The sequence below is a fragment of the Citrus sinensis genome, chromosome 6 (assembly GCF_022201045.2).
Source record: "Citrus sinensis cultivar Valencia sweet orange chromosome 6, DVS_A1.0, whole genome shotgun sequence".
NCBI classification, from domain to species: domain Eukaryota; kingdom Viridiplantae; phylum Streptophyta; class Magnoliopsida; order Sapindales; family Rutaceae; genus Citrus; species Citrus sinensis.
The window spans coordinates 16,063,180-16,085,672 of NC_068561.1; the positions used below are offsets into that span (position 1 = coordinate 16,063,180).

The 22,493-nt window shown below is 33.1% G+C and overlaps 3 protein-coding genes across 14 annotated transcripts in view; 2 read left to right on the forward strand and 1 right to left on the reverse strand.

Annotated features, from left to right (window-relative positions):
* Positions 1–22,493, forward strand: part of LOC102614350 (laccase-4) — an 88,681-nt gene that overhangs the window by 24,331 nt on the left and 41,857 nt on the right. The window lies entirely within an intron of this gene.
* On the forward strand, positions 4,562–7,171 carry LOC102611690 (protein OCTOPUS). The gene has a single exon (XM_025099911.2). It carries the CDS (start codon positions 4,991–4,993, stop codon positions 6,998–7,000), a length of 2,010 nt encoding a protein of 669 aa, XP_024955679.1. The 5' UTR covers positions 4,562–4,990; the 3' UTR covers positions 7,001–7,171.
* Positions 13,671–17,582, reverse strand: LOC102611985 (AT-rich interactive domain-containing protein 1-like). 12 transcript variants are annotated; one of them, XM_025099915.2, is made up of 4 exons: positions 17,412–17,582; positions 16,404–16,471; positions 16,168–16,310; positions 13,671–14,937 (listed from the first exon to the last, which is right to left on the reverse strand). In XM_025099915.2, the coding sequence occupies exons 3-4, from the start codon at positions 16,182–16,184 to the stop codon at positions 13,893–13,895; spliced, it is 1,062 nt and encodes a 353-aa protein (XP_024955683.1). In that variant the 5' UTR covers positions 16,185–16,310; positions 16,404–16,471; positions 17,412–17,582; the 3' UTR covers positions 13,671–13,892. The 12 variants fall into 12 exon arrangements, with proteins under 12 accessions (XP_024955683.1, XP_006480963.1, XP_024955682.1 ...); XM_006480900.4 differs by having other exon boundaries at positions 13,671–14,882; positions 17,412–17,579; XM_025099914.2 differs by lacking the exon at positions 17,412–17,582 and adding an exon at positions 16,931–17,355 and having other exon boundaries at positions 13,671–14,882.

Here is a 22,493-nt window from a genome sequence, read left to right on the forward strand (position 1 = left end):
AAGTTCAATGCCAAAAAGAAAGAAACGCATTCTTCTTCCCCAATACATCTTTAGTATTTACTTAAGAATTAAGATCCCTTTATTTTTTTAACGGAAGAATTAAGATCGTTTTAAGATCATAAATAAATGCCACTTGGGCTTGTAGTCCAGTGGTGGACCATTGCCCTCAAAGTTAAGTATGACTATGAGGGCAATGGTTCGAGTTCCCACGAACTCAACCTCCTCCAATTAAACATAATTGTGTGGAGATTTCTATAAACGTCTTTCTCCCTTGCGAAATGCGAGTGGAGTAGAGACATCCCTCCTCCGTGAGGAGTATTTGGGATGGGCATGTACTTCATAAAATAAAAATGTAATAATATAAGTCCCATGTATATATATCTGATTGTAAATATCAGTGTAATGACATGTTGTCATAGCAGTTGTATATATATCTGTGTAATGCAGTAATCTGATGTTTAATCAGTTTAAAAAAAAAAAAAGATCATAAATAAATGAACCCATTTAAGCTATAATTCATCTACCATTTTATGCTTACTCATCAATTAACTCACAATAGTTTTATTTTCTGTCATAGATTTAGATAGGGATGAGAAATTTTACCAGCTTATGAAAGCCAACGCTTAAACCATATTGTTGTGCGAATTTGGGTGACCATAGATGCAAAGTGCATTAACAGCTAGCTCAAGTAACTTGCAGTAATTTAACTAATTTATCCCTATAATATATTTAAGGTTATGGTGAAACTATTTTAATTTAAACTTTTTTACTTATAATTTTGATAAAGTTAATTCTTATCTGTTGATCTTGTACAATATACTTCAAATTTTATTATTAGAGTGCAAAATATTAGTAGAAGAGAATGTGCCAAAATTTTAAGTACAAAATTTAAGTTAAAATAACTTGATCTGGGAATTAGAGACTGATTAAGTTATAATTTAATGAATTTTACCATTTTAACTGGAATCGTAAAATTGGAATTTGAAACTTAATCCTTGTTTATGATCTTCACACCTTTTAGTAATCTATAAAAAGTTTTATTGATGTTATTTTACCATTCAGAGGACAAAAAATTTGAAAAATGAAATTACATCCTTGAAATTGGGTGTACTGCCCAAAAAAAAAAAAGAAAATTGCAAGTTTCCGTTTTGATGAACTAGATGGGGAAGCTAGGGCATCTTATCAAAAATTGGAGCAATTCTAACATTTGTGAAATCAAGTCTTTTGTAAGCATTCACATTATTAATGAAACCTTTACCATAAATGAAAAGGCAAGCCTGGTTAAAGTGACGAGCCAAAGCCAAAAGCACAAGTCACATTTCGACGTCAACAACACAGGAAAAAAGATGTTTGGATATATGGAAAAGGGTAGGAGGCCAAAATCCCAACTCGCTTTTTTGGAGGTGAAACCATGCAGATCCTTTATTGTTATATATTAGCATCTTACACTATGGTTTTTTCCCTTTCTATCAAATAGGTCCTTAAATTCCTATTGTAACAACCAAATTACTTTTTATAATTTTGAATTCTACAACAAAATAACACTATTTAATAAGCGTGTAATTCATATTGTCTTAGTGTTGGCCTAGTCTAAAATTCTAAGCTAATTCATATATAATACTAGACTCTTATTGTGCTCAAATCTTAATAAGTTATTTTGACAAAACCTATTGACATGACTAATTATTTATTTGTGTGTTGCTAAATTCTTCTAATTTTCAATTTATTAAAATTGCTGAACTATCAATTAGTTTAATAGTTATACAACTATTGTTTAAGGTAATGATAACTTTTTTTATTTTTAAGAATTATTTTTAAATAAATTTTATTTGTTATTCGTGTTTTTATGGTAGTTCATTAAACTTTTTGTGATTAAAATATAAGTTTATTGTAATCTAATTTGGGTTCTTGTAACATGCTAAATCTTTATTTCTTGCATCGAATTTGTGTCATTCCATGTTGGCCTAACCCATTGTACACATCTAATAATGTAACTAAACATTAACGAGTATTTATGCCCTTCTACTTAGGCTCATCAATCAAGGACTCGTTTGATGTAAATAGATGAACTATATCTTCATTAGTGAAAACATAAAAATGTAAGGATCATATGGTATTACCCCATTTGCAATGCATGCCATTACCCCATTTGAAATGCAGGCCATAGTTTGAAGAGAAAGAGCAAACGACAGCGTTTAATAAGGACAAATGTTGTCTCCTATCTTATGAAGCCTGATGTGGTGTGTTGTGGGAGGTGTACGGGTACTTTGTTCACCCATTGGTGAGACATGACTGGTCTGTTACAAGATAAATCCAAGTGGGAAACCTGAATATAAAGATTGAACTTATATGGGAGAAGAAAAAACTGAAAAAGAAAGCCGAAAAACAAAAAGAAACCAAAACAGGGAAAGATAAAGAGAAATTAAAAAGAAAAAGAAAAGCAAAGAAAGTGAAATGTGAGAAAAGAGAGAGAGAGAGAGAAAAAACATGCAGCACCCACTTCATCTCACCTCACCTCTCTATCTAGTGATGGCGTGATTTGCTTTTGCTTTTTTTCTCTCGACAGGAATCTTTGAAAATTGAAAAGCATCAACAAAACAATGAATTCAACAAAGTTAAACAAGACAAAGAGAAGAAAAATTTGAGGTGAAAAACATAAGAAAGAAATCAAGAATGTGATTTGAGCCTTGGCCATCTCTTTATTTTGCTAATTGAATAATGAAGTTTGCTTGCAAAGTTGAGATTAGGCATCTAAGTTCGTGTTTGTTTTTTTTTTATTATTTAAAGTCCGAATCAATCTAATTTTTTTTTGAAATATGAATGAATCTAAAAATAAATACTTAAATGGCATGTTTATTTTTTTAAATATCAAAATATAATGGGATTTTGTTTATTTTTATAAAAAAAACTTAAAAGTAATTATTTAACGTTTATGTCTTAGTAAATAAAAAAAATTAAGTTTATAATCTATGAACTAAGTATACTTTAGAAAGATATTTTCAGAAAATAATATTTACTTTTCATTCATATCTTTTTTCATTCGGATAAAAGTCATGAAAATTTACTTTTTAATTTAGATGTAAACATTTGAAAACCATATATATGTTAGAAAAAATAAACAAGTAAAATTTAAAAACAGTTTGAAATTCGTAAAATTTCAAACTTCAAACATCTAACAAACAAGTCTTAAGTTTCCTTCTTCAAAATCATACTAAATAGATGGCTAAATTTAAAATAGTTTTGGTAAAATTTGGTTCAAATAAGTTTAAGTAATTCCATGATAATAAGTGTTTAACAAAATTGAATTTACTAATTTAAAGAAAGATAATCAAACACATTCAACAAATTTTTTTTAAAAAAATGAGTATCATCTTTTTTTTTCTCATTACAATTCTCAACACTTACCAATTAGGGATCCGTTATGGTCTGTTTAAGTTAATTACAGTCAAATTTGTGATTATACTAGTAAAGAGATAAGTATATTCTATTTCTAATTGAGGTAATATGGTTGCGGCGATAGAAATTTGAGTTTATATCTTTATTGTTAATGTTGACACTTGTTAATCATAGATTTATTAAGATGTGTTTTAATCAATCTCAGCTTAATTTTTTATTATTATATTCCAAAGAGAAAATATTTTCTACTCATAATCAAGGTAGTATAAGTGAGAGAACACTAGTAAATTAAATTTACCTTCTCTTTTTAGTATCGGCACTTATTAGTAATAAACTTTTTAATCTCGACACTCATCATGCCAATCATACATCAGGATTGATTTAAGTCAATCCTAGCTTGATTTGTGATTTTCGTTCCAACAAAGAAGTATATTTTTCTTGGTAGTTGAGGTAATAAGGTAACGACATTAGAAGACTAAGTTTATCTTCCTTTTGTTTTTATTCATTTTTCGCACTGACACTTGTTAATAAGAGATTTGTCAGGTATTGTTTGAGTCAATTAATTGTAATTATCTTTGAAAGAAAAATATATATTCTACTCGGCTATGACTACTTTGGAGTTTCTTTAAGGTCGAGCATGAATCATAGCCACGCACTTAAAATGATAAATAGTAAAAAATTTAGTATAATTTTGATCGTGTGATTATTAAATGATACTCTATCTTATAGTGATTCTAATATAACCAAATCCATTCTATTCTAAATTGAGGTATTGATGACTCAAGAAAACTGAATTTCTCTTATTCTTTTTAACACATGCACTTATTAGTCGGAGACCTATTATAAGACCCATTTAAGCCGAACTAATAGTTTACTTTGAAGAAGAGAAGTATTGTACATGCTACATTGCTACTCGTAGTTGGGATACTAAAGGTGACATCACACTAGAAAAATTGAGAAAATTGAGATTATCAGATACTTATCATCGATCCGATAGGGATCTGTTTGTATGTGTTTACGTCAGTCCCACTTTAATAGATGAGCTGCCTAGAGCTCTACACGACAACGACTAGACAAGACAACTTCAGCTAGTTAAACGAAGCTTTGTTTAGCTGGTGCAACGCGAGATAAGCTCGTTTAAACCAGTTCATTATCGAAGTATCGAACACACAACTGTTTGTATAAATAAACTTGCCAAACAGAGTCTTATTTACCAGTAGGCACAAAATCGTAATTTCTGAAGCGAGTGCCCCTAGGAAAAACAAAAAGGGAAAAAATGCAGCAACGGGAAAAGAAAAAGAAAGCAAAATCAAAGCTCGGAGACACAGCGAGTCCAGAGTCCAGTGTTTTGTGCTTGTGTGTGTGGGGGCATTCGATTTTCTAAATTCTAAAATCTACGCGTTGATTTTTCTTTTTCTCTCTCTTTCTTTCTCTTTTTTTATTTTTATTTTTCTCCCAAATCTTTCATCATTCCTCTTCTCTTTCACTCACCCACTGTCCGTTGGAGCCAAAACTGTTTCCCTTCACATTCTCTCTCACTAAATAACAGCATTATGAGCAGAGCCAGAGCTGGCATTACAAAACGACGCCGGTTATGAATCCAGCAACCGACCCACCACCACCACAGCCTCCACTTCAGCCCCACCGTCCTTCCACTTCCTGCGACCGTCATCCCGACGAGCATTTCACCGGCTTTTGCCCCTCATGCCTTTGCGAGCGTCTGGCCGTTTTAGATCACTCTTCTTCAGCGTCAGCTTCCTCGTCACGCAAACCCAACGCCGCCGCTGCACTTAAGTCCATCTTCAAGCCCGGCGGAGGCGGAGGGGGAGCTGGGTCTTCCTCGAAACCCCCTTTTTTTCCGGAGCTGCGTCGTACGAAGTCGTTTTCGGCGTCGAAGAACGAGGGCTTTAGCGGCGTGTTTGAGCCTCAGAGGAAATCTTGTGACGTTAGGGTTAGGAATACTCTTTGGTCGCTTTTTACTCAGGACGACGAGAGAAACCCTTATAAGAGGGAACAAAACAGAGAGACTGTCGAAGCAACTGAGAGTCTCAGTCGAAATTTGGGGTCTTCGGCGAGGCCCAGCTTTCAAGGTCCCGTTTTGGAGTCCCAAGAGGAAGGCAAAAGCGAGAGCGAAGGCCAAAACGAAAACGAAATCGATAAAGAAGGTAATGCTGATGACTGCATTAGGGTTTTAGACGAACCCATTGTAGGAATTGGATCGTCGAGTGATAAAGTGGAGGAAATTATTGAGGAGGAAGAAGAAGTAGAGGAGGAGGAAATAGTGGAAGTGAAGCAAGAACAAGTTTTTGAAGAGGAATTGAAGCCAATGAAAGACCACATAGATCTTGATTCTCAAACGAAGAAAGCTTCTGGGAGAGACTTCAAAGATTTTGCAGGTAGTTTTTGGTCAGCTGCTTCTGTGTTTAGTAAGAAGTTACAAAAATGGAGACAAAAGCAGAAGCTGAAGAAGCGGAGAAACGACACTGGGTCAGCAAGATTGCCTGTCGAGAAGCCAATTTCCAGACAATATCGTGAAACCCAGTCGGAGATTGCTGATTATGGGTTTGGGAGAAGATCTTGTGATACGGATCCACGATTCTCGCTTGATGCAGGGAGGATTTCGTTTGATGATCCACGGTACTCGTTTGATGAGCCAAGGGCCTCTTGGGATGGTTACTTGATTGGAAGGACTTTTCCAAGAATGCCCACCATGGTTTCTGTTGTGGAGGATGCTCCTGTCGTTCCTGTTTCAAGGTCTGATACTCAAATTCCTGTTGAAGAGCCGGCTATGAATGCTATTAATGAAGATGAGACTGTCCCTGGTGGGTCTGCTCAGACTAGGGACTATTATTCTGATTCATCTTCGAGGAGAAGGAAGAGTCTTGATAGGTCGAGTTCTATTAGGAAGACAGCTGCAGCTGTGGTTGCTGAGATTGATGAATTGAAGGCGGCTTCTAATGCTAAGGTGTCTCCTGCTACGGCTGATTATTTTAATGGGCCTAAGTTGGTTTATGGTGATAAGGAGTTGAGGGATTCGAACTCGAATTCATTGAGGGATGATTGTAGTGAGACTTTTGAGATGAATTTTAGAGACAATGCATCTGTGGTGGGCAATGGTGAAAGGAAGGTGAGTAAGAAGTCACGAAGATGGGGTAAGGCATGGAATATATGGGGTTTTATTCACAGGAGAAGTGTTAACAAAGATGAGGATGAAGATAGGTATAGTAGAGCTAATGGGGTTGAGAGGTCCTTTTCAGAGTCTTGGCAAGAGCTGAGAGGAGAAAGGAATGGAGAAGTTAAAGGGGGGTTTAATCCTAAGGTATTGAGGAGCAACAGCAGTGTTAGTTGGAGGAATTCAAGTAATTTTGGTGGATTGGGTGGTTTGAAGAAGAATGGTCTTGAGGCAAATGGGAATAGCAAAAAGAAGAGGGATGAGTTTGTATTGGAGAGGAATAGGAGTGCAAGGTATTCACCAAACAACATTGAAAATGGACTGTTAAGGTTCTACTTGACGCCGATGAGGGGCAGTAGGAGAGGTGGATCTGGCAAAACTAGGTCTAGTCATGCCCATTCAATTGCAAGGAGTGTACTGCGATTGTACTAAATATGGAGCTCCATAAGGTGTTTCTTTGGGTTAATGTTAATTTTGCTGCATTTGTCACATGCCTATGTATTCTCGATGGTTGGTTGGATAAAAAAACATCCTTAATTTGTTGCCTTTTCTTTGAGTGGCATGCTTCTTCAATTATTCAAATAACATAAATTTTCAGTGTTACTTTGTCTCTGATTGCGTTCTTGTTAGAATCTTGAGTTTTTCCTTCATATGCTATGTTATTTTCTCTTATTGCCAGAAAAGGCTACGACATACAGACTAGATGTGCAGATATGCATAAATCTGATTGCTTCAGGATTCTGTGCAGATATGCATAAATCTGATTGCCTCAGGATTCAACTCGGTTCTCTTTGTTGCTGTCCTATTCAGAATTAGCTGATGTGATTGTACGACTTGCAATGTTCTTTCAGCATTTTGCATTACTGGCAAAGGGGTGATTGTGGTGGGCTCATGACCCCTTGCTTTGATACCTTTCCTAAAATTATCGGTATGGGCGCATTATAAGACCCATTTCCCCATCTCTTCCTTAACACTATAGGATTCTGTGGCATGCTACATGCTCTAGAATGAATACATGATATGTGAAGCCATTTACCTTATTTTGAAATCTATTGTCACATAGATGTTGAAAATGTAATTCATTGAATATCATTTGGTTTCAATGTGTCCTCGGTAGAATTTAGTGTTCTTGAGATGTGCATGTCTTCTGGGGCTTCTGTGAGATCTATTGCGATTGTAATCTTTGGAGCTTTTAGTGGGCAACATCTCTGGAAATCATAGTTTCTGAGGGCTTAAGTCAGATCATGCTTAGAATCTTGGAGCTTCAATGACCAGTGTCTCAGAGATAATATTGTTCGGCCTTCATGTTTTTACATATCCTTCACAAAGATCCATTCTCTCCGTTTAGTTTGATGACTTAAAGCAAAGAAAATACATTGATGCAATAAATGGAAAAATGATGATGCCAAAGTAATCAGTGTACAAATCAATAGCAAGGCATCTCCTTTCCTTGGATTTTTATTCTTCTGCCTTCAATTCTGTCAACACTTGGGTCTTCGGTCTTCCAATGTCTAATATCTTCATATGCTATGATGCTTTAACTCTATTTTTTAAATTCAGTTTGGTAGTTGACTTGGAGCTTCATAAATTGCAGAAGCAAGTTCAAAACCTGAGTTATTTTCAGAGCCAGTGTCAGGCAAAGCCCAGGATAGCTAGCATGTTAACTATTCTTCGCCCCTTAGTTTTAGACTTTTAGGACAGAGATACAATAGGTCAAGAAAGCGGAAATACGGAATCAAAATATCAAATATATTCAAAATGTTCATTCAATTGAGAGCAAAACTAAATAAGAACAAAGACTGCCGCTAGTTTACTACTGCATTTTTCGCTAAAGAAGTACCCCATTATCACATAATATTCAGAAAGAGAAATTATTTTCCAATACCTTTCCTCTCTCAACTTTGTAAAGATTTCTTTGTTGCTCAAGGGACACCAATTGCAAAATCTTACTCGAATAATAAAACTTAAGGTGACAAATTGGGTTGGCGTGTCATGACACTTTGAAATGACAGATTTTGATCCGTTTATTAACATTGTTAAAAATCCCAAACATTAATCAGACTCGTTCATTAATTGTGTCACCCATTTAACATAAATGGACTGGCCATGAATAATGATTTTAAATCAACTCAAACTAGCAAATTTGTGTGGTGTCGAGGGGTTGTGAAACAAATTCCCACTCCTAATTCCTAAACTTAATGTAGCAATAATTTACTGCCATCGAGCCATGCAAATCAAGAACATGCATTATTAAACATTAGTGCTCAAATCCCATTATACGAGCAGAATCAAGTTAAGCAATGATGATTTCTTAAAAATAAGAATTTTCCTTTTTGACTGGGATGGTTAAAGGTTTAAAACAAATAAGCATTTTCAGTCAATGGGTCTGAAATTATGCTTTCTCCATGATCAACAAAATGCCTCCAAAGTCAAAAAGATATTAAGAAAACATCCCAACATGTTCCTTCATGGAGGAGATAAAAGCAACAAAGGAAAGAAAAGAAAAAGGAGAAGGAAAAAAATAAAAAAGGATGAAGAAAGAGGCTCCCAACCCAATGGCAGGTCCAGTTAAGCCCTAATGGGAAGTGGGTGGGTAATAATTTTGTTTATTAAGGTAATTGAGAGCTCATTTTTGTCAACGATTGTGCACTCAAGCTTTTGCACTCCGAGGATTTGCTTGGCACTTCGATGTTTCATCTGCAGCTTATATTGACAAATTTAGAAGCCACTTGGGATAAAGAATTAAGATAAGAGACTGTTCTTCTGCATGCCAATGCAAGCTTGTTGGTATTTGAGCTGAGACTGAAATTACACTCGCTCAAAGCGGCTAGAATGTGAGGCCCATGTAGCTTTCAAATTGTGAAGATTATGGATTGCAATACATATCTCCGGGGCTGATATATGAGAAGACAATGCAAGATTCTCAATAGAAAAGGCTGATATTGAAAATTTTTTATTCAAAGGCAATGCTGAAAGATCGTTAACAAGTGTGCAGAGTTAAAGAAATTGAAAAAAAAAAAATTGTTGACAAATGGGCACATATAACAATAATCGAGACTGCAATGACATGCACATATAGCAAGAATCATAAATATCATAACAGATGCGGAATATGTATTTGATTATTTTCCTTTATTGTACTTTATCCTCTTATTAAAATTGAGTCCTTGCGAATCAATTCTTCGCATGTAAAGACAAATTTGCTTACTGAAAATACACTTAGCAGTATTAAAATTTGAATTATTAGGGGGATTATTATGACTTATTAAAAATAATTGTTTAAACAGGAAAATCTCTCTATAGTTATAAAGTTGGGAATAGATTAATTTTATTAAAATGAAGAAGTTATAACTAAATAGAGGTGTAATTACAAACTTATTATTTTGAAACTTAACTATCATTAGTACAAGTGATATAAAGTATGCACTACATTAATAATTAATATCAAATCTAATGTATAGACTAAAGTACTAGCTAAGCAACCTAAGAGGGGGGTGAATTGTGTTTCTAAATATTATGGAGAAATTAAATCAAAATACAATGCAAATATAAAATAAAATTATGCAATAACACACAAATCACAACAATCAAAATGTAAAGAGATAAGGGAAAGAGAATCGAACACGAGATTTTTACGTAGTTCGGCAAACTTTGCCTACATCCACGCCTCCAAGCCCACCGGGCTTAAGAATTCCATTATCCAAACTTTACATCCTAAAACTTAAAAATCTTTACAATTGATTTCCAAAATGTCAATCAACCTTTACAATATGAGATTATCATAAACCTCTTAACCCCAAGTGTTTCCCACACTATCAATCACTCAATTTGATGTTTAAGAATAAAAATTACACAAATTTATTTCACACAATGTATGTGTTTACAAATAAAAGTCCAAAGTGTGATTTGATGAAAGACTAATCAAGTTTTAAGCACAACAAAGATTAAATACACAATGACAAGCTCAATGATAATCATAGAATCCAACATTATTTGAATTTGATTGAGCCTTTTTTATAATTGGAGAAGAAAATTAGCCGTTATTGACTTTCTAGGCATAATCAGATTGCTGTCTACTGCTGTCAGATCACCGTTTTAACTTTGTGTAAGTTACCGTTATGCTGAATTTTGAATAATCGGTTCATTGTTTTGGAGTTATCGGTTTGCTGTTTAATTTCAAAGACCTGCAAGGTATTTATCAGCTAGCCATTTGTGCTAAACTAATCACCGGTTGCAAACCAATTTCTCTCTAGAATTTGTTGGTTAGCCGTTATCAGTAAACGGTTTATTGATTCCAAATAATTTGTTCTTTAGAATTTATCGGTTAACCGTTTTCTAATAAATGGTTCACCATAATCAAAACTATAAAATTTCCTTAAAAAAAAATTTGCCGACTTAGAATTAACGGTTATCCATTTATTTCCATAATCTTATTAATGTTTAAAACAACTTTATACGGCTTAAAAATAATCAATTTTAAAGACTCCAACTTATTTATCTAGTTTGTCATCATCAAAATCAATATTATACAAATATGTATGTTAACATAGACATTGATAAAAGAGATAGACATGTTTCAAAAACTAGAATAGATATTTATGTAGTATTGGGAATATGTGAGTCATCTGTTTATATTTTCTTTCATGTTTTTCTCTCAATATACATTTTATAAATACTATTCAATGATTTGGTAACAACTCTAAAGAATAAATCGTTGTCTTAAATAACTTTACAAAAATATTTTACCCCATCCTAAACTTTTAATATAACAGAACATATATATTTTGTAATATATAGATAATTATTACTATGTAAACACAAATTTCTTAAATTATTATAATGTGGAATTTATTATTATTTAAACTAGCCCAAATTAGGTCAAAATATTTTACAACTAAGTAGAGGTTATTCCTATATACAGTATAACTATTGATAGGAGTTATTATATTGAGCTGAAGAAATAATCGGTTTCATAAAAAGCAAGCTATATGTTTGATAAATTTTGTTTTTGAAAAATGAGTTTCAAAAGCAGAATGTAAGCTGCCATTTCATTTTTAATATTAAAATGTTGTGATAAAATAAATAATTACTATAAGTGACAACATAAAGTTATCCACAATTTTTTAATATATTCGGAATAAATATATTATAATTATCTTTTCATTAAGAATAATGATACAATCACAAATAATTTTGTAAAAATAATGTTATACAACTTGATCTAGCGTGTTATCATTTTTTGAATTGCAATTAAGGTATGACCTGCATGATTTCTTTTATTTTTATATTTTTAATTAATCAATATATATATCGCATATCTGTTTGTCTAAGTGTTTGTAGCTCTATAGTTTTTTTTTTTTTAAAGTATAAGGTTATAATAAGAACATGAATAATATAACGAATTATTATATTGGATAATTTTACAAGTTGCTTGTAAAAAGAAATCTCTTTTCTGCTTCGAAAAGAAATTGTCAAAATAGAGAATATTATAATAAACAATTTAAATAATTTTACTACTTTTCTGTCATTATCTATGAAGTCAACCGTAACACAACCTTAATATTGTTAGCCTTCAGAACCAAATGGCTGGTGCATCTTCTGCTCTTCTACTTATTGCATTAATCCAAAAGGTAAAAGAGGTTGGATGAGTTGTCAAGTTTAGATGTTTCTTTTTTGCTTCAATATCTACCATTCATTGAATGAATGAAAATTATTGTGAAAAATGAAAGTTAAAGATATCCCTCCTTTTTGTTCCTAACATTATAGGTAGAGCGTCACTTGAATGATATAATATGTTTACACCCTCTTCATCTGATTAAAATAAAATAATACTATAAAAATAAGGCATAGGACAATAAATAAATTACTAGTTTGACATTCAAGATCATCTCTTCCTATTTGGGTGAATCTGAATAAAATCATCTAAGATTCTCTTGTTATAGGCGTCTTTAAATTCCATACCAATGCTTATGTGATGGGTTTGCTATCCCTTTGCATGTTCACTGTAGTTTCTATAAGGTCCAAGTTATTTTCTATGTTGCCGAGTATGCATGACAATGGCAGTTTTCTCTTTGAAAAGAGATATTGATTTCAATGTAGCTACTCCATTTGAATTGGAGTTAATTGATTGAACCTTTTTTCCCCCTTCAATATTCTACCATCATGTACCAAATGGCCCTTGTAGAATTGATAATCACAAGCAAAAAACTATCAATAAAATAAATTTTTGTAATTCATACTCATAAGATAATATAAAAATATGTTTATGTATGTGTAAACATCAGAAACTAAACACAAATACTTACCTTTTATTATAACTCGAACTCAAGTGACAACCAGTGCAAGATATTTAAAACTCACACTAAACACCAATCCTCACCCTTTATTATTATCCAAACTCAAATGACCATAGGTGCAAAGTACATTCATGGCCAGCCTAACTATGACCAAGGGGCAAAATTATCATTACAAGTGCTAAGAGCAATATACTTCTTTTTCAATTGTATAAGGCAAACCATAATAATTAATTAAATTTTGAGAATTCTAATGATACAAAATTTCATTAAAATAAGAGTGTTAAGTCCTTTTAGTAATATGTATGTGTAAACCCCTCATTTTAGTAATATGTATGTGTAAACCCCTCAACTTTTACCCCTTATGATGGGTAAATTTAGATTACTTGTGAATTGATTATCCTCAAATCATTTCCCTTACTTTTGAAAAACTGAAGTTACCCTTATTTTTGTTCAAAAGATAAGGAAAAAATAAAAGTGAGTTGATGATAGTCTTTTTAACAAAAATGGAGGTAAATTAGAGTTTTTAAAAATAAAGGGATAATTTAAAGATATTCAATTCACGAGAAAGGTAATCCAGAATTAACCGCCTTATTATTACTAAGAAGTCGAGTGAGTATGAGACAAAACTATCATTGTATGTGTCAAGTGTAATACAATTCTTCATTCAGCTGTATAAGGTTGTACTAAAAAATAAACTAAATTGTGAGAATTCTAATAATATAGAACTTCATTAAAATGAGTATTTAAAATTTTTTTAAGGTGCCAGTTGATTCAGTGGGTAAAATTACTTGAGTCCATACAAAAGATTTCGGAATCGAACCTTTCTCACACAGAGTAGAAACGGTATTCATAAAATTCTTGAAACATAGAAATAAGATCTTTAAAATTACATACACTAAAAATAACCAAACAAAAAAGGACTTGTATAAGCTTGTTCATGAGTTTTGAAAGTTTTGAAAACACGAGTTGAAGTCCTCCTTCCAAAAGTTCCGGAGAATGAGCATTATGACAGGCTTAGCCTATCAAACTTACAAATATTTATCATCAACTTGATCTTCATCACTATCAACTTGATCATGGGAAGATCTTGTCAACCGACTCATCCGTCTAGGATTGGACACATTATAATAATAGCTCAAAATCATCTTTTTGCTCTTGGATGGGATACATTTTGCAGCACGCTCCCAAAAATTGGCTGCATTTGACAACAAATAAGTTTTCATGAAGGTTTCAAACATAATTTGTTCTTTCATTGTCCATTTCTTTGAAACTACTTCTCCCATCTCATCAAACTTCCAACTCAGGAAAGCAGGTCCAAGTTCAGACTGCAGATTATGCCTTGCTGAAAGCATATGGCATCTGATGCAGTCTGCAGATCCTGGAGAGACACAAGAACAGAATTGAGGTCCCCCTCTCCCAATTCTTCTCATGTTGCTCAAAGGACTTGCTTCTTCAATGGGCCAAATCTTAGTGCCCAACCATTTTAAACTTTCTGAATCATAAAGATTTTTTTTGGTTATTGGGCCCCTCCAATCTGGAACTTCAGCCTGGAATTTTGGCCCAATAGGAATGACAGCTCTGGGAGGATTTTCACTCTCACTCTCAGATTCAGCACTCAATAAACCGACTGCTTGTTGAACTTTCTCTTCTGAACTTGATGAATGTGAACTGCTAATCAATTCGCAGGAATCCACCAGGGGTTGATCCTGAACTATATAGTTTTCTGGACTAAAGAAATCTGAGCCATTGAATGATTCATTTTTGTTAACTAAAGAAAAAATATCCTCACTAAATGGATCCCAGGTAGTTATACTATCTGAAGTGTTGGAATCAGTAGGCAGTTGCTTTTGTTTGAAACTATTATCAAATGTCAAACAACCATCAGAACTGCATGAGTTCCTAACAGTTTTCTGACAGGTCACTTTCTTGACATTTTGATAATTAGACCTCTTTGAAGCCAATCCAGAAGCTGCTTTGAAATTTCCACCATTTAAAAACTGCTCGAGCTTTCTCTTTCTCTGATGAAAAGAGGGAGAGGAAAAGGTTGTTGTCTTAGGATTAGGATAGTCAAAACTGGAAATTTAAATTTATGTTAAATGGATGGGGTTAAAGATCTTAACTCACAATTGCCTAAAATGGGCAGACGCGCTAAAATTGTAAAACAAGTATAGCTTGCATAATTGAGCTTACAATGGGGTAAAGAAACAGTTCTTATTTGACAAAATAAAACAATCATTGTAGGCTTCGCACAAGTTAGCAGAGTAAAGATACGGATTGTCTAGTATTTTCTGAATGAAGACTGCAGAGCTGGAACATATTGGTCCCGAGACAAGGACTTAGAGAACTCTCTATACCTACATATAGACTGTCTTAACTGCTACACTTATGACTAGAAAAAAAAGGTCAGCTTCACTTGATAGGAGAGGACTAACTCTTGATAGGAGAGGACTAACTGAAAACCAAAGAAATAAATTTATGTGCACACAAAAGTACCAAAGAAACCTCTATATCTCGAATTGTGATCCCCTTTCATGCCCATAGAAAGAGAATACAATTAAGGGTGTGCATTACAAATAATACGAAAAATATGATTGAAAAGAACAAATCTGTGATGTTGTGAGAAACAACGAAATCTAGTAATTGATGTGGTTCTGTAGATGGACTTGTCAAAATAGCATAGTTAAGTCATATGAAAGGAAACGGCTCAATCAACAAAACTTCATGGCATGCCACATTTGATTCAATCATTTAGGCCTTGAAATTGCGTTTTTCCTTCTTTTCCAGAGTCGATCACTAGACCCAATTCCAACATCATCATCTAAACTTGTATTCCCCTTTTGGGGGAAATAAGGAGCAAATATAGTTGAATTTGCTTAGGATATGTTTGGAATTGAGGTGATATGACTTCAATGCCGCAACTACTGTAAAAGCACTAAATGTCAAATATAAGTGGATGAATGAGGGATGAATATTCCCAAATAAAAAGTAAGTGTTCACCAAACACTTCAGCTGCTGTGCTTTCAAACGTGAGAAGCAATCTGCCCTAAACATACCTTCAATAGATTTGACCATAGTTTGTCTTTAAACCCTTTAATTGACTCATTCTACCTATAGACACAATACAACTGGCAAAGATTTCAACTTTTGCAGAATATATGCAAGAGTTCTGCAATTAACAGTGGAACCACAATCACAGTAGAAATCTGACCTTACACTCAAAAAGAGCATTTTATTAACTATTTTCTCCCTACGGACCAACATTATCAATTGATAAAAAGTAAAAAGACTTAGTTCAGAGCTTACCTGAGAACATTTAGCATTACTGATATGCCAAACTTTCCTCAATTGAAGAGCCTGATACCAGAATTTCTGAACCGAATCCCTCGATACATCTGGTTCACACGGATCCAAAGCAAGTAATTTTAACCACCCCAGCATATCTGAACCTGCAGTTGAGCCACAAATAGATTCTTTGAGGTCCTTTTGTTCTACATTAAGCTGTAATGCTTTCTGCATCATATTGTTGCCACGCTATTTACCAGTAATCTGCATTTGCAACACAACCACTTGAAACAACCTTTTTCCTTTTATTTTCTTAAATTCAACCCTGAAAAGGAACACAAAGCTCAACGTAGCAGCATTCACAAGGAAAATTAAAAAATAAAGAAAAAAGTTTTTTACACGTACTAAACTTGAGTGGTAATTATGCACTTCAGCTTACAATCAGAACCCATCTTACTAAAGCAAATTCCATATATCATGTGGTCTAATGCAACGCCACATTAAAAACTACTGAAACATCATAACTTCATTAACTGTACATGCATGAAACATATAATGCGGGAAATTCTTGCCGCAAAAAATTAATAATCATATTTCCCGGAAAATAAAATCTTCAAGATTTTTTTCCTGGGAAATCACTATAAGCTTCACCAAACTTGCAAAACAGAAATCACGGTATATGTTAATATAAAAAATAACTCATAAATCAAAGCATTATGACGAAATAGAAACCCAAAGATTAGAATTTCTAGTTCGTTTTATGCGATTAAAGGAGTAAGCTAACCTCTGACAGTTGAGCCTTCTATTAATGGACTAATACCAACGATTAAGACTGAATGCTAATAGGATGGTTAAAGTGAAATTTTGAAAAAGATAGAGAGATGGGGGCAGAGGGAGGAGTTTGTAAAAATCAAGATGTTCAGGCAGAAATAAAGAATCATCTCACAATATACAATAGAACAATCCCAATTATCCTAATTAGTGAAGGGAAACGATTTTTACTATGGAAAAAATAATATATTTATGAAAAAATTTCAGATCTATCTATATTTCAATCAAAATTCAGATCTAAAATGAATTTGTTCCAAATTAAGATCTATAACGATTTCAAACTAATTCAGATCTATTTGATTCAAAATTTTATTTAAATTTTAAATTTTCAAATTAATTCAGGCCTATTCAGATTTTAAATAAAAATAGATTAAAAATAATTGACATCTTAAAAAATATTTAAAAGTTCAAAACAAAAAAGTTGAGATCTATACCTCACAAACCCAATGGATGGATGTAGGAGTGAAGAAGATTGGGGATATATGAGAAAGAGATGGAATCCAACTATCTAATTTATAAGAATGTGTCAGTAACCCTAAGGAAGTGTCGAGTGGCTCTACAGATGGCCAACGAGCTGTGCCAACCATCAAAGAAAGACTCATGAGGGTCTATGGGCCGACACGGCACGGTCTACCATATGCTTAATGCGATGTCGTGTCGTGTTTATTATTATTATTAATATTATTATTTTGCTCCAGCCTGACCCAGTAAGCATGTTGTGCCATGCATCGTGCTTAAGAAAAAAGCATAACAAGTTTTTTTCTTTTTCTTTTTTTTCATTTTTTTAAAAGAGCATGACAAGTTGTTGGCATATTTTTTTCAAGCACATATAATTATTTTGAGTCTATGTACCTTTAGCCAAATTTAATAGAATCAAAAGTTCAAAATTTAAGTCCATATTAAAAAATAATAAACTAATAATAATAAGAGAATGTAATATTAATTACTAAATTAGACCTACGGTATTAGATTTTTTTTTTCATACTTAGTAACAACAACAATAATAAGTTTTTTAAAGATTAACTTAATTATTAACTTGAACTTATAAAAAATCATAGATCATAGTTGATAACAACATTAATATATACATTTTATAAAATCATGATATTTATAATTTTATTTATCAACACGATAACATCTATTCGATTAATAAATTATAAATATAAAACAGTTAGAATATTCTTTTTGAAATTAAGAATGAAATGAATTTGAAAAACGTACAATAATGTAATACTTTAAAAGATTTAATTTCAAATTATTTGCAAAATTATAAAATTTTAATTTTATTTTCATTAAAAAGTGAAACGTACTTATTCCGAGCCTTTTAACGTGTTGTGCTTTAATATATCACTAATTATAATGTACTTTTAAGACTCACATGCCTAAACTTCTTAGTCTCGTCCAGCCCGCATGCATGCCATGCTGTGCCGCATGCCCTAGCAAAATGTGTTCGTGTTGTGCCGTGTTGTGCGGACATGTACCATGTCCATACCATGCCACGTGTCACCCGACCTGTTGGTTATCTTTATACTTTTTTTTACATCGAGTATTATTTTATTTTTATTGTTAGGATATACATTTTGTATCTTTAAGTAATTTGTTAGTAAATTTTTTATAAAATAATATTGCAATGAAATAAAAAAAATATCATTTTAACGAATTTATTTATTTATCAATAATTGAAAAAATTATTAATTCATTAATAAATGAATAATTATTAATTTAAAAAAGAGTTTTTTTTTTTCCAGTTTAAGAAGAGTTTTGTTAGCATACAAATGTGGTTTGCTCAAGTCAATAGTATCTCCTTCAACAGCTACTATCTGTATAATAATATAGCTTAGTTAAGAAACTTGTAATTATACAATATCTTTCTTTCTTTATTCAGTTTGTATAATTATGTATACATATATTCTATTGTGTAAGCATTTTATATTAAGAAATATGTATACACAATTATTCTCGGGCTTTGTTCAATTAGTTCATGATTTTTAGTTTCAAATCATTAGAATTTTCAGATCTTTCTCCTTCGTGGGTTCCCATTTGAAAAGAATAAAAAAAATCTGCATTGATTGATAAAAATCTACCAAATGTAGTGCATGCTTTGCATAAAATTAAGTACGAAGTTGAGTCAATTTAGGAATAAAGAGAAAACAAATAACGTTACATGTATATTTTGCAAAGAGTTCAATTCAAATAATTGAATTTGTATGGAAAAAAACTCGTTAATGTTATAAATTTTATATTTGATTCATTGTTAATTATTGTATTTTATAATTATTAATTTATATTTTCAATGGGCCATAAAGGATTAAAAAAATTACTATCCTATGATAGTGAAATTATTAATTTAGTACACTGATCCAAGTTAAGATAAAGATATTTTATTATTTAATATATGTTATTAATTTATTAAACATTTGTTTATGGTAGTTTTACTAACCAATAATTATTTAAAATATGCGATGGGTTAGTTGACTTTCTTTTTTCGTCATTGATGTGATAATATTACACTAAGGCCATGCACAAGTCTGAGTCGAGTTTAATGTCAACGACAAATAGAGTGAGTTGGAAAAAATTCAACTCAACTCAACCTATTTAAATCTAGCCTGCCAACTTACATTGTTAACGCAAATTTTTGGTAAACTAGAGAATTAATTTATATGGGGGCAATATAATAAAAAGATACAGAGAATTAACGTGATTTGGCCTTTGACCTACGTTCACAGACAGAGAAAGATAAATATTTTATTAAGATCGCACTTACAACTCAACTCTCCCTCTCTTTACTATTTTTTTTTCGGTGCCTTATACTATGAGAGGCCTCTGCTTTTAAAGCCTTCTATAGATAAAGTCATTTTCTAACTTAACTCTATCTAACTCTCTTCTATCCTCTAAGATTTTAATTACAAAATATTTCTACCTTTTCATAGGTTGTATCCGTTTCAGACTCTATTTAATTTGCTTCTGGACCAAGCAATGTCCTTCTATTGTCGACTTTTATTTTGTTGGTCTTGGTTTCAACGATAGCTCCTCTATTTGAACTTGGATTTTCCCATGCGGTCCATAATCTAGAACTGGGTCAAGGGCCCCACAGACCCATGACTTTTGTCATCCTCCACTCCTAGGTCAATTCCTGTGGACCATGCTTTGTTGTTCCCCATTCTTGGGGCGGCATAATTCTTTCTCCGGTAGCATGGTTTTGTTTCTCCCCATTCTTGGGGAAGCATAATTCCTGCTCTGGAAGCATGGTTCTGTTGCTTCCCATCCTTGGGGAATATAATTTCTGCTCTCATTCTTGGGGGAGTATAGTTATGTTACTCCTCATTCGTGGGGAAGCATAATTCTTACTCCTTATTTTTAGGGGAGCATAATTCTACTACTCCCCATTCTTGGGGGCATCACTTTTTACTTTATTGACTATTTTATATTTTCTACAATAGCTGCTCCCCAACTTTTAGCTTCTTGTTCCACTAGAAGCATAAGAGCTCAAGTTGTTTCTCTCTCTTCTCATTTCTATATAAACAATCATTTGCACCATTCGTCCACTTCGTAGAGTTTCAACCCTTTGGTTTCGCTTTTCTTGGTGAGTGCATCTTCTATTCTCCTTGTTTTTAGCAATTTCAATGTCTTCTTATTCTAAAAATAACTCTAACTCCTTTTACTATAAGTACCTTGAAGATGATGATGATTACAGTCATATATCCTCTGACCACATACCCCTTGTCGTAAATTTAGCTCCTACGTCATTTGTTCCTGATGACCAAACTAACCTCCAACTCGACTGGTCTATCGATGAGATGGGAAATGTAATTTCAAAAAAATCTATTCCATCTCTTAGAGTCAAGTATGAAATTCCATGTTCAATTGAACTTAGAAAGCCTCAAATTAGTGAGCTTACCAGTTAGCCTCATACTGGGGCTGTTGCTTTTCATCCTGATTTTTTTTTCGTTATAGTGTTAGGTTGATGTTGCACCCATTCTTGAGATGCATGTTGATCTGCTTGAACTGTGCCCCGACACAGTTTTGCCCCAGCATCTGGTGTGCCATGATTGGCATGTATATCTTATGAAAATTAAGGGGTCTTTCAGGTGATAAAGACTCCCCTCTCAATGGTTGGTATTATTTATGTGCTTACGCTAAATCTTTTCCTTTAATATTCTTGACTTTTCGCCCTTGGGGATTGGGAGCTAAGAAATTCTCCTTGTATGTATCCTGCATATTGGGTTCAAACCTACTTTTCCACTCCAAGTAGCTTTTATGAGAATTGCTACAAGATGTGCTTTTTCTTTAGTAGTGTACTTATTTTTTTTCTCTTTTTTTTTTAATAATGTCATGCGGCTGCACCTCTATTGATCATGTTGACCAACATCAAATCGATGGAGTTTTTAAAGACCCTATAAACTTGCGGTCTTAGAAATATCTTTCTTAATCATGCTTTCTAACTGCCTTTGGCTTTATCACTTATACTTCTACTAACATTCCATCTCCAAGTGAGTATTATTTAACCATAATTTTTATGCTACTAAGAGGTTGTAATATTTTGTTTTTTTTTTCTGAGGACAATGATGCACGGAAAAAAGAAGAAGATAGACAAACACTCGACTTCAAAGATTAGCATGAAACTTAGGGATAAGCAAATCTCTCAAGAAATTGCAAATGCTTAAGGGTTGCACTAGACTCCTCAAACTCCATCTTGCACTCATGAAACTCCATTTTCTCAGTCTGCTGACTTTCATTCTGCATTTACTTCCACTAATTCACCTGCTTAAGGGTCGTACCAAATGCCTACAACTGCTCAAGGATTGCAGCAATAAATTTTATTTCCAATTTTCGCTCATAAGGGTTCATATCCACAATTTACAGGCTCTGGCTCTGCTTCTACTTCTACCAATGCTCCTATATATACCCCTCTTTCAGTAGGCCCAAGTCAAAGAACTCTGCCTTCGTTTGATGGCTTATAGAACATCACTTGGGAAGATCTTTCTCAAGCATATATGAGCTCTTTTGCTCAATCTTAGCCTCAGTATGTCTCTGTTGATAATGTGAGGCAAATGGAGAACTCTGATCCTATTGAAGCCATGCTTGCTAACGTCTATCAGGTAGTAATAATATCGCTTTTGTAATATTGCTTTTATGTTACCATTACTAATATGAAGTTGGATCCCAAACTGTATTCATCTTCCTGTAGCTTGGTTGTGTTGTTCAAATATCAAAGAAAAAGATAAAGTCCTTGATGTTCGAGATAAATGCTTTACTTGAATCGGGCCAAGCTTCTAGAAAAATGATTGATGAACTGGAAAAGTGTCTTAGTGAAAAGAAAGCTCTTGTGACCCAATAGAAGTTGGAACTTAATGCTGCAAATGAAGAATTAGCTCAGTCACAGTCCCAGTCCCAAGTTTAAGAACTGTCCAACTCCCTTGACCAATTGAACCTCCAAATTTCAAGTATGAAGGCTTCAACCGTTGAAGAGTTCAAAACTTCTATTGATTTTAAGAATATCCTTAATGAAGAATTTC

Excerpts from the sequence above, each read along its gene's own strand:
- LOC102611985 (XM_052443535.1), bottom strand. The coding sequence starts at position 16,383 with ATGATGCAGAAAGCATTACAGCTTAATGTAGAACAAAAGGACCTCAAA. Across the intron at positions 14,883-16,167 it reads GTAATGCTAAATGTTCTCAG|AGAAAGAGAAAGCTCGAGCA; the intron begins GTAAGCTCTGAA and ends TCTTTTCATCAG.
- LOC102611690 (XM_025099911.2), top strand. The coding sequence starts at position 4,991 with ATGAATCCAGCAACCGACCCACCACCACCACAGCCTCCACTTCAGCCC.